The 12,052-nt window shown below is 39.0% G+C and overlaps 2 protein-coding genes across 3 annotated transcripts; one reads left to right on the top strand and one right to left on the bottom strand.

The window, feature by feature from the left end:
* Positions 1–604: 604 nt before the first annotated feature.
* LOC112460698 (protein N-terminal glutamine amidohydrolase-like) lies at positions 605–11,522 on the top strand. Of its 2 annotated transcripts, XM_025025503.1 has the most exons (6): positions 605–708; positions 1,462–1,549; positions 2,059–2,220; positions 7,703–7,856; positions 7,956–8,226; positions 8,504–11,522. In XM_025025503.1, the coding sequence occupies exons 1-6, from the start codon at positions 618–620 to the stop codon at positions 8,656–8,658; spliced, it is 921 nt and encodes a 306-aa protein (XP_024881271.1). In that variant the 5' UTR covers positions 605–617; the 3' UTR covers positions 8,659–11,522. The 2 variants fall into 2 exon arrangements, with proteins under 2 accessions (XP_024881271.1, XP_024881269.1); XM_025025501.1 differs by lacking the exons at positions 605–708; positions 1,462–1,549; positions 2,059–2,220 and adding an exon at positions 5,061–5,434.
* LOC112460699 (isochorismatase domain-containing protein 2-like) lies at positions 2,579–3,941 on the bottom strand. The gene is made up of 4 exons (XM_025025504.1): positions 3,654–3,941; positions 3,204–3,347; positions 2,939–3,124; positions 2,579–2,852 (listed from the first exon to the last, which is right to left on the bottom strand). Exons 1-4 carry the CDS (start codon positions 3,780–3,782, stop codon positions 2,700–2,702), a joined length of 612 nt encoding a protein of 203 aa, XP_024881272.1. The 5' UTR covers positions 3,783–3,941; the 3' UTR covers positions 2,579–2,699.
* Positions 11,523–12,052: the final 530 nt, after the last annotated feature.

Here is a 12,052-nt window from a genome sequence, read left to right on the forward strand (position 1 = left end):
TATCCATATTAAGTTCGTTCAAAATTATTCTAATCCTCTCAACGATGCAATTTATTATTATAGCAAAATAATACTATAACAAAACTTAGTCATTTGCAAATCAAGGCTCTGAAAATTATAAACATAATTATACCCATTCATTAATTTTTAAATAAAATTCCACGTTTATAGAAAAATTTCTCATTTCCTCGTTCTTAATTTCCAAGAAATTTACTGTAGATTTCATAATATACGCAAGATAATTACTTATAATTATAATAGAGCACGAATTTTTATTATTTTTAATATTTGCTCCGAGTATCGCTGCAATACCATCTGCGAAATGTAATCGAGATTTAAATCGAGGTTATTTTGACGGCGCAGCTCCGTCATCACGAACGAACGTTATCGATTTTTTTCACGATCGTGCAAACGGCTGGACTTGGGGTGAACCTCTCGTTCGCGACGAGTCATCATTTGCCAATCGCTATCGGTATGATCGCTGATAACAGCAATCGGCGATCGGCCCACACATAATGCACATGCGCGCGGCTATCGATCACGTGTGCGAGTCTCACGTCTCACGCTCGCATCGCGTACGGGGAAAAGGAAAAGCAGTTTTTCTCCGAACGTATCAGATGCACCGGCATGCGTTTCGCCTTCATGACGTTTCACACGTGCGAGCGATGACGATCTGTGCATGCCGACTTTTATGCAGCCGCGTGAGAGGTCGGTCGCCGATATATTAACCTGCACTCTCTATAGCTGCGATAAATAACTGCGCAATTTTGTAGCTAATTATACTGCTGTTCTCTATGAGCACGTGTCTCCATATAGACGGGTACAGATATTATTGTTCATTGAATTCCGATCGTGTTGGAACCGTTTTTTTTTCTCATTATCGTAAGCCTCGATCAAAGGAACGAGAAGGACTCTCATTATCACAGATAAAAAATATAGTTTAGTAGGCTGCGGTCCACTTGACGCTACAAATGCTTCGAAGCATTCCTCTTCTCTTTTCTTTCAATGAAGAAAGAAGGAAAAGAAGGACGCTCCAAAAAATTTGTATCGTCAAGTGGACCGCAGCCCAAGTCGACTATCAAGAGTCATTAAGAACAGCGTTTCGTTTCTGTCTCTCGTTTTATTAAAAAACTGCGTGTTTGAATTTCGCGGTATAAACAACGGCTGCAATACTGATTTCATTATCACGTTGCCCCCAGCGACCGCGATTGCCAAAAATAATGTCACGTTTTTTTTTCTTAGCCTTGCGAGCTAATTGTGTCTCGCAGGCTGATTTATTTTACAAAAGGTACGCGAGACGATAAGATGAATAGCGGTAAGCGGATGCAGCTGTTTCGCCGCCACCTCGTTTTGGCGGCAAACCGGCGGATAAGCGTGGCAAAGCGTGGCATTGTTAGGCGCTCGTGTGTCGGCTCGAATTGCGAGGAATTTGTGAAAGATTAAACGATCTCGTCATGTCAGGAACCGTGCTGAAATTCGCGAAGCTGTCGGAGAAGGCGTTTCCGCCGACGAAGGGCTCGGAATATGCGGCGGGCTACGATCTACGAAGGTATACATTGTCTGCCAAACGACACGCTCCCATCCATTGACTTTCCTGCTCTGTCCTACTAACAATAAGTGCCAGTATAGCTGTTAGTAGCATGATAAGAGAGTGTCATCGATCCACAATTACTGGATCAGTTACAAATATTTAGAATATTAAGCCCATTCTACAATAGCCGTAAAAGTATGCGTCAAGACGTAAGCAGTAAGCTATATGACTAATGGGATTTTTTTACAATCCAAGAATGATCGACTGTAGTTGGTCAATTTTTACTGCTTACGTCTTAACGCATACTTTTACGGCTATTGTAGATTGGGCTTAACATATAAGTAACTTCGATAAATGGTTGAGTAACCTGAGTCTAGAGAAAGCAAGGGAATCAACCTTCGATAATGATAATTAATGTAATGTTGAGTACCGCAATATTTCTCTGCCTGCCATTATAATGATTTAAAGTTTGAAGAAGAGGATTACATAAGTTTCTAAGATATGTTTCTCTTTTTTGTGTGATACAGCGCGTACAAGTACATTGTACCAGCCCGTGGCAAGGAATTAGTCAAGACTGATTTGCAAGTAGAAGTTCCTTTTGGTACCTATGGCAGAATTGCACCACGATCTGGTTTAGCATTGAAAAATCACATAGATGTTGGCGCGGGCGTAATAGATGCGGATTATCGGTACGTATTGTTTCTATAGAGACTTTATCAAAATGCCAAGATAAGTCATTTTCTTAATTTTTCTTCTTTTTAAACAGTGGCAATGTTGGCGTAGTACTATTCAACCACAGTAATGAGGATTTCGAAGTGGCACCTGGTGATCGCATAGCTCAATTAATATGTGAAAAGATTACATATCCCAAGATAGAAGAAGTAGATACCTTAAACGACACGAATAGAGGCGCAGACGGATTTGGCTCAACCGGCATGAAGTAAAGATTTCACGATAAACCTGAATTATTTCACTTACAAAGACTTATTTGATTTACTTATTAAACATTAAGCCTTTTTTATATTCTACACGAATAAAATGCATCGATATTTTGATAGAATATAGCCTCTTTATTTCTTAGAACCGTTTACGACTGTAGCATATATATCCCATTGGTATAAACATATGTACACATAGAAAAAATGTAAAAATAATTCTTTAAGAGCACTCAAATCTTGGAGACAGGAGCTAGCCCTGTGTACAAAGTCGGTGTTTTGATGAGAGCCAGTAAATTTTTGAATTGTTCATGACTTGCGTCCCTTACAATCTTGAATATAACATTCTCAGAAGTAGTTATGTGACATCCTATGTCTCGCATTCTCTGTGAAAAAAAAATATTTAGCCGATAGATACGACGGAGGACAACGCACAGTGAGCCTGATAGACGTGGATAATCGTTTAATGTACCTTCAAAGCTAGTAATCTATCTTCTTGAGTACGCGACGAACAACAGTCTGCCACCGTATGAACCTCGTAGCCGTGTCGCCTCAAATCGACAGCTGTATTTTCTACACAGACATGCGTTTCGACGCCTATGAGTATAATGGACTCTGGTCTTTGTCCATCGCAAAGTGTCACAAGCTCCTTATTGATCTGAAGGAAATGAACCCACATTAATATATCTAACATTAATAGAATTTGTAGAGGAGGAACAAGAGAAGTCTGTATCTACTTCAGGAGTACACATGCTAAATTGCATCTTCGCAAAAGGTCCCTTGGCTCCAGAGATATCAAACTCGGGTATAGTCTTCCCCAAAGACTTCGGATTCTGCTCGGAAACCAGCATGGGCACATTCATAATTTTCAGAGCGTTGATCTGCAAACAATCGCATTTTATATTACGACAATACATTGGTGCAACAATGCCAGTTCAAAAGTGAATGATTATGGGTCTGTTCTCTATTGCTGAACTGGCTGCACTAGTCACTTCGGAGCTTATCTTTCTTTTACTCCACATTGGAAGGAAAAAGATAAACTCTGAACTTATAGCGCAGCCAGTTGAGCAATAGAAAACAGACCCATTGTGTGATTATGAGAAATAACATAACCTAACCCTTATGTTTCTCATATAACGTAAATCGTAATGTTAAGTAATGTAGAGTGTGTGTAATGATAGATTTACCAGTTTCGTTGAGTTTTGAACTATCCTGTCGAATTGGAATATAGCCTTCGCGAATTTTTCCTGAACGTCGCATATGAATAACGCGGTCTTCCCATGCTGGAGTATAGCTTTTGCAGGATTTATAGCCATCGTTGCGATCGTTATCTACGTTGTTGTCTGATTTTAGCGTGTACGGAACGGAAGATGTGCAAACGCGATTGCGTCTCGCGAAAACCGTGGAAAACACTGGAAAAAAGCATGTATGACGTACGTGACAAAGCTTATATACGCGCGATATAGTCATGTGATATCCGCAGTCCAAGGTTTTATCATTGTTATCAACATGTGATAGTTTTGACGTGCTCTGAATAAAACAAAGGTTATAGTAGATAGGCAAACGTTTTATGCAAAATAAGCTGTTCGCGTTGGCGAGCGCGATTAGATATTATAATTTTTATTTCAGTTAACAAGGCCATTTCTGCTGCTCTTAATTTATTCATGAATGAAAAGATGGTCATGCGTTTAAAAAAATGTAACAGTAAAAACACGAGAAATATAAACGAAGCTAGCGCGAGGAGATTTTTATTTTTTACTTCATCGTTTTCATCGAATTTATTTGTCATCCGCGTCGATAACAATTCTACACGCGAGTGTAAAAACAACAACGCGCTGCATCTCACGTGTTTATTCTCGCGTGTTCTCGCATATTGCAGGTGCATCGGCGCAATGTTTTCAAATCGAGGGAAAGATCCACACATGTGTGCGCAATAATCGCGCTGTTTTTTCAGTCGCGTGCATATTTCGCCGTGAAAACACTGAAAACGGTGCTGTTACGAAAAATACCAAAAGGCGTTAAAAAAAACATTGAAATTGAAACATCCTCATTCTGCCTTCTGTGAAAAAACTCTCCGAAATATTTGGTTTCGCCGAGCAAATTTACATGCTGGAGAACACCCTGCGTCGCATTTAACCCTTAGCTGGCACACTGGGGCCGTTTCAGACCCCACCACTAAAATGCTTGCTGCGAGGAAAAGCTATATTGATTTTTTTTACTTAAAAAAATTCCAAGATAGTTTTCGAACGTTGTTTTAACAAATGTCATAGATTATTTTCATAAAATGTAATATTATAAGTATGAAAAAAATTGGAGAACGTAAAAGAAAACGAAAAAATGACTATTCTCAAAAATTTATAACTCATATTTTAACTCTTCCATTTTTCAGTACCATTTTCGTACTATAAGGGGGCTTAAATTAGAGCTGAACCAGGCTGGGGCGTTTAATACCCCACATTGCCAGTTAAGGGTTAAATTAACTCGATATCAAAATCGCCCCGATCCAAGGCGGATCATGCCGCGCAGGCTCCCCGCTCCGGATAGGTCGCCGAGCAGACGCCGAGAGCGCCGCGCGGCGCGCGGTGTGGGGTTCTCTCACTCGATCTGGGGACGCTGGCTCGAGCGAGCCACCGAGGGCGCCGAGGTGCAGTAGTCAAACAATGCTCCGACCGCTCGGGTGTGCGCGTCGCGGCTAAGAACGAGGACACGAGGAGCTCGAGGTAACGCGAGATCGTTTGACGTTTCGTTATGAGGTACGCGGGACGCCCGACGCGGTTTGCTTAACGCGCGCGTGTTCCCGCTCGGTCCTCTCGGTCCGCGTTTTCTCTCGCGTGTCGCGTCGCGTCCGGCAGGAAGGTCCGCAGAACACGCAGGAGATGGCCGTGGAACCTCGCGTGACCGGGAACGCGAAGCCCCTGGTGCCGCTCTTCACGAAGGCGTCCGACTGCGTCAACACCAGCTGCTACTGGTAAGTGACATATGACTCCGCGGCCCGCGCGCGGTCATCGTCGTCGTCCCGGTCGGGGCGTCGATCGATCCTCGGGGACAAACAAACGCGCCGTATTGCGGCATGCACCCGTGCCCCGTGCCTCCGATCGATACGTTGCGACGGTGCGGACGACCGCGCGCGCGGCCATCCTTGCGGCGCGTAATTCGAAACTCCGCGCGAGAGAGAGAGAGAGCGTCGAATCGCTTTCTCGCGCGCGTATATCTCGACGGCGAAAGATCCTAGACAGGACCATGTCCAAAATCGGGACATAAGACGTCTTAAAGATGTCTTAGATGTCTTCAAGACGTCTTGTGTCCCGATTTTGGATATGTGTGCTGTCCGGGACGAAGTTTCGAGTAGTAACAGCGTGTTATACGCTGATTACAAATTTTCAGAATTAATTGACAATTAAAAGGCACAGTTTTGAATCTGAAATTAATTTGGAGCAAACGACGCTTTTATCTAATGGATTGATTGATTTATTCCACACAATCTTGGTGCATAATATGCAGAGATCCGTGAATATGTACAGCAATTCGTGGATAGATTCTCAGAATTGACAAATTTCGACGCGAAGTAACCTATTTTGAAGAGATCGATAAATATATAGGTCAGAGATTTAACGGGAGCTTCGCGCGATCGCTTATTCGCGTTTTCCGCGCCAGCTGCTTTCTGCGAAATGAATTTTTGCTTTCCCGAGGTATGTACATACCCATCAATATACGGCCATGCTGGCACCACGCCGTTTACCACCGGCCCACTCGTTTACGTGCCGTTTAAACGGCGCGAATGCACGAGCGTGCTTTTATTGCAATTAATAATGCATGCGATAAATAATGCGCACGCGAAATGTGGCGGCACGCGAAGCGGTTGTCGCGCTCGCACGATCGCGATTATGGATCGGTTTTATTTTTTTCTCCTAATTGCGCAGAACACGTAATCGGGTTGGAGAAGCAATTCCTCTTATTGTTAGCTTTTCACTAATACGTAATTGTCAGATTTAACAAGCTGCGCACTATGTTTGTCGACGCTTTTCTTTGCAACTTTTACTATTTTTAGAGCTACCTACGTATTATTTGTGACTTTTGCAATTTCCAGGGTGATTCTCAAAGATCGAGTTTCTTTTGCAGTAATTACTTAATCCGAGAACGAGCGTCTGGAGTAATTTTTACACTCCAGTATTGAAAAAATAAAGCTTACAGTAATTTTAATGTATTTTTTATTTATTTCTTACTTTTTTCAGAAAATGCTGAGTAAATATACACCTGTTGTAAATATACACTTCAAATACTAAATTATAGAACAATCAAAAATTTACAATATGTAATTAATTATAATTACTTTTAATTGGGGTGTAAAGATCATTCCAAGTGATCATTTATCCAAAAAAAGTAATCAGGCACCCGTTCTCGAATTAATGTTACTATTAGAATATGATATTCTTTGTATTCTTTTTATTACGCTGTTTATAATACCTACTTTTGTGGTTTTTTATGTATGTAGTTCCCAGTTTAACATATATTTTATAAAATGCAAAATGTTATTAATAATTTTATTAATATTAAGTTTTATTAATATTATTATTAATAAAATTAACCAATTATTCTATCTCAATAATTCAAATTTTTTACTAACAAAGTACAATGATGCTATAGGTATTAAATATGTATTTATGCCGATTTATGCAAAATTCTTTCTTTTTTCTAAATAATTTAAATTATGATTGATATGCATATATCGATTTCAATTGGCTTTCTCATTTATTAATATACGCTATATAAATAATAAATAAAATATTTCGTTAATCATACGTATAACTACACGGAGAGAATTTTCTCTTAGAATTTACCTTGAAATCATGGTAGTTGTGGGACAACATATACCACCGTCCACCAAGAATTTTATTCTGATTAATATCTACCATAATAAAAAATATTAATATCTAATACATTAAAATATAAAATATGTTTGATTAATTTTACTCAAATATATTAAGGAAATTTCAATAATTTTGTAAAATTTACCAATCTGCTTGGCAATTTTTATCACGTTGTTTGTAAAATGTCTTTTGTATATTTAAAAAATTCCTTGGTTGCCAAGTTGTCCCAAGTTTGTAGTGAATTTAAGGGTAAAATATAACAAAAAATTCTCTCCGTGTATCCCTTCGTAAATCCGTAAAAATGAAGTAGATTGCCCGAACGTTTTTGATCGAGGATAAAGAACGGTGTGTATTATACCCAATTTCAGCGAGGAAAACGTGTGGAAGCTCTGTCAAGACGTAGCGACTAGGCACCCTTCCGAATTGCAACATTGTCACGTTGTTTTCGTAAGCAACCCACGACGCAGCGTTCCCCTTTGGCGTCAACGATCGGGGAAGGACGAGGACAAGTTAGTCGTGTGGGTTAGTACGCCAGCGGGACGATAATTAGTTAAGGAACTTCACGGTGCCCTCGCCTCGTCTGTGATTATTTCATGTGAAACGTTGCCTCTGTCTCTGTAGGACTATCATGCTATTCTCATCTACGCGCCCGACGAAAGGGCGGTGGTGTACGATTTAGAAAGCTGCCTGCCGTTTCCCACGCATTTCTGGAAATACGCGACCGAGACCTTCCGTTCCGACGAGGCGCTGCGACCCGAGTATCACAGAAGATTCCGTCTGGTGCCCGCCAGCGTGTACTTACAGCAGTTCGCGTCGAATCGGCATCACATGAAACGCAAGGACGGCACTTGGATCAAGACACCGCCGGATTATCCTCCGATCTCGACACCAAGTACGTAGGAAAGTTCGGTGACATGCAAAAGATTTTTCCTCTACAATTCTCGAAGCATCCTGGCCTCTTGGAATTCTACCCTCTGACACGAACGTGAATGGAATCCTTACAACGAGTACTCCTTTCCTAACATCGTCTTCCAACGTTCATTTGTTCTAATTACCACTATTTCGAGTCACACCATGATTTTCCTAACTGCACGTATGTGTATATGTGTGTGTGTGGAACGATCTTATGGCACACTTTTTATTCATCGGCTGCATTTCATACGTTTCAGCCTGCAAGGATAATCTCGACTCGTTCATCAACATGGAGCCTGGAACCGGATTAGGCGTTGTATTGAGTTTGAAACAATTAGTTAACCGATTTTATAGGCCAAATGTCAACACACCGGCGCCGGCGCCGCCTCAGCCGCAAGCCACGGCAACTTAAATCGCGACGTGGCAACGCGACGTTCGTACGCTTTGATTAAACATCTTGGAAATCAATTGTATGGCCTAAGGAAATTGGTTTGGTGCGTGCACCTACGTGGGCTAAAATACTTGATCGAAATTTGATAATAATGCTAGTTAATTGCTGCTAATTATGGCAGAATTTCAATTATAAAGTTGTATTGCTATTTGAGCGGGGGGATTTGCTCGGAAACCGAGTTGGAACCGAGGTGGTTTTAGCTGAATTAAATTTGTTATCGCGTTGTGATACTTTTGTCAAAGTTTCGTCACATCGTGAGAGTGGATGTTTTAGATAATTCAGATAAGTTTGTCAATTGTTATTGATTATTTTCTCGCCCCTCTATCTTAATACGAAAATTTCGCGCGTAAACCTTCGGGTAGCGTGAAACCAATGAGTACGTGAAATTATCAATGCAGGTATCAATTAATTATTTATCTGTTATTATTAACCGAAACATCCCGGTTCTAGGTAGAAAGATTTAAAAATTTCATGTTTTATCCACAATCAAAACCTACATATAATCGATAACAGAAACACGCACTTTTTGCAATATAATAACGGGATTAACGTCTTATTCTCCAATCGAGTGATTTGGCTTGCCGCGCATGAAGAACGATTCTGCTGAGCTGCTTTTTGAATACTCTCGATAAGTGCTTATGCATCGTATTAATGTACTCCATCGCGAAATCCATTTTCTCTCTTCTACTAAAGTCTCCTTTGCAAAATTTATCCGGAGGAACGTCCTCCTCCGGCAAATGTAGCACATCGCATTTCGACCCACCTTTCCTGAACTCGAATTCGTATTTTATATAAGTACTTTCGTCTCCATGCCATAAAGCGATATTTCTCACGGCTTTATTCTGTCAGTGGTGTTATTATAATTATTGTGTCAAAGACTGATGTATTTACAGAGAATTATCCGACTTGATAGAGATCCCCTTTGTCTATCGGCGCGTGCTCGGAGCGCGGGACGCGATTAAAAGCGCTTATAATTACTGTGCGATCGATGTAGTAAGGTCAAGAACTTAATCTTTGCGACGTAACGTAATTATTACGATTATTGTAATTCTTGTGATACTTTACACTTTCTACTTTGAATACCTACGCTATACTTACCTATTACTGTTTAAACTAAAAGTCGATTCTTAAGAGATACATGTTCGCTTGTTGAGCGGCTTCCCTAATCGGCGTATTAGGCTTGAATGAATACGCGACATCGTCACGCGACCAATTGTTAACATCGAAGAACCTGTTGACTCAACGAATGCACGTCGCTTTAGTGACGATAGGAACAAGTTTTGACAACGAATGCTTTAAATTCTCTATCTGTTCTGTAATTAAGATCAGCAAAATATGTTCTATCCGTTAAGATTTAATGTCTTATCGTTATTTTTCGATTTTACGTACGAGATATTGAATATTTTATTAAGTCTATACTGTCCGATTTATTACCTCACTCTCAAGACTTTATCATAAATGTTTATTTTTGCGGATTTGCGATTAACTCTTTGTGATTCAAGTATGAATAAATAATTTACATTTAAACGTTCACGATTACGGAGTAACCTTGATACATCAGAATAGCCAGTGTTAACTTGGATATAAGTGTAAAATGCTCACCACCTCCGTTCAGCATGATGTAACCTTGGAACGCAAAGGGTTAAATCGCGTGTTATGTTATGCACATTTTATCAGATGTGACAGCCTTGAAAGTTCAGCCTTTGTGCGGACTTTCTTTCCTCGACCCTCACGTACTTTACGTATTATTTAATAACGGTGACGATGTGGAACAGAAAGTTCCGTACTTCAGAAATATATCTATTTTAATATATCTATTTTAATTTCTACTTTAATTTCGTTATTAGTTGCTTTACTCGGACGAGTGCAACGGGGAAGTTTATCAACAAGCAATTGTTATCGGACTATCGACTCGACGTGCCGCGAATGGTGTGCCAATCATTCGTGAAAAGACCCATCGGTCGGGTCGATAGTTTTAAGAGTTCGTCCACACTCTTTGCCTTCCAAAGTCTCTCACTAGTTCACTCTACCTTTCTCATTGACACATGTTTACCTCCAGTTCGCATATATCATGTTACTACGAGCGTACGTACTTGTAAGCGGAGGAGTTTACGGTTTCGAAGTATCTAGTCACCGAAAATCGCTTTAGTGTAAATTGTGCGACAGCAGATCTCCACGACAGGTTTCTTTTAATGGACGCGCAACGCGTGGAAAAATTCGGGACCGATCTTCTTAGCGAGTAATCTCGAGAAACTTTATCAAAAGACAAAAATACCGAAAAAAAAAAAGATTCTCTTTATCGTTCAGACAAGATATTGCTAAATATATCAGAGCAGAATTATTACGATTATGATAAATATATTGTACACATATACATATGTATCGATATTTCATATTTATTATACAGATATATTGTAATTATATTGTATCGATTTCGATACACCGATAAGAGTTTAGTCGGAAATGTTAACTTATACAATGTTTTATATATATACATATATATTATATATATATTTGTCGGCGTTCGGTGACATATTCTCTTACCATTGTCATTTATGACCTGTAAACGCCTGGACTTAAAGATCCATAAGTCTATTTGCCACGTTTTCGCATATTTGCAGAGAATCATAAAAACTTCTTTACGACCTTCTCCTTTCGAGTATATGATGGGTTATTACAATAAATGGATGCACTCCGTTCGTCTAAGCTTCGAATTTTACAAAATCTCAAGTTTTCTGATTACTTCCTAAAATCCTATCCTTACCGGTTTTTAACTAATTGTTAAACCTTTTGCCTTAAAAAAATTAAAGATGTTGCTAAAGATATTCTTAGCGTTAAATGAAATATTTATTTATAATGTATACTACTTTGAAGCAACGTATTAACTGGAAAATATGACAAGATATGACGAAATAAGATAATATACGTAATATAGAAACTTTTAAATTATTATTAATACAACGTATATGAAATAATTGATCAATAACATATAAGATGCTTTTGTGCACACGTATAGAATTGTATTTGTCTAGAATGTCTAGATTAAATGTATATTTAAATTATTTAATTTTAATTTACTTAATGGTTAATTAAATTTATACGTATAAATATAGGATACATGAGATTTATTGAGAATAGGTATTGACGGGCGAATAGTAGGTACATAATATTATATCTCCATCAACAAATTTCTAACAAAATAATAAAATTTACATCATTTATATAATATACATCATACACATCAATGCATCATTTATCTTTTATATACTTAAAATTAAAATTATAAAGATAACAACTTTTTTGGAAAAAAAAAATTATTTTAAAATTAATTTAAGATATGACAAAAAAGTACACA

The sequence above is a fragment of the Temnothorax curvispinosus genome, unplaced genomic scaffold (genome assembly GCF_003070985.1).
Source record: "Temnothorax curvispinosus isolate PA1 unplaced genomic scaffold, ASM307098v1 QBEX01010743.1, whole genome shotgun sequence".
NCBI classification, from domain to species: domain Eukaryota; kingdom Metazoa; phylum Arthropoda; class Insecta; order Hymenoptera; family Formicidae; genus Temnothorax; species Temnothorax curvispinosus.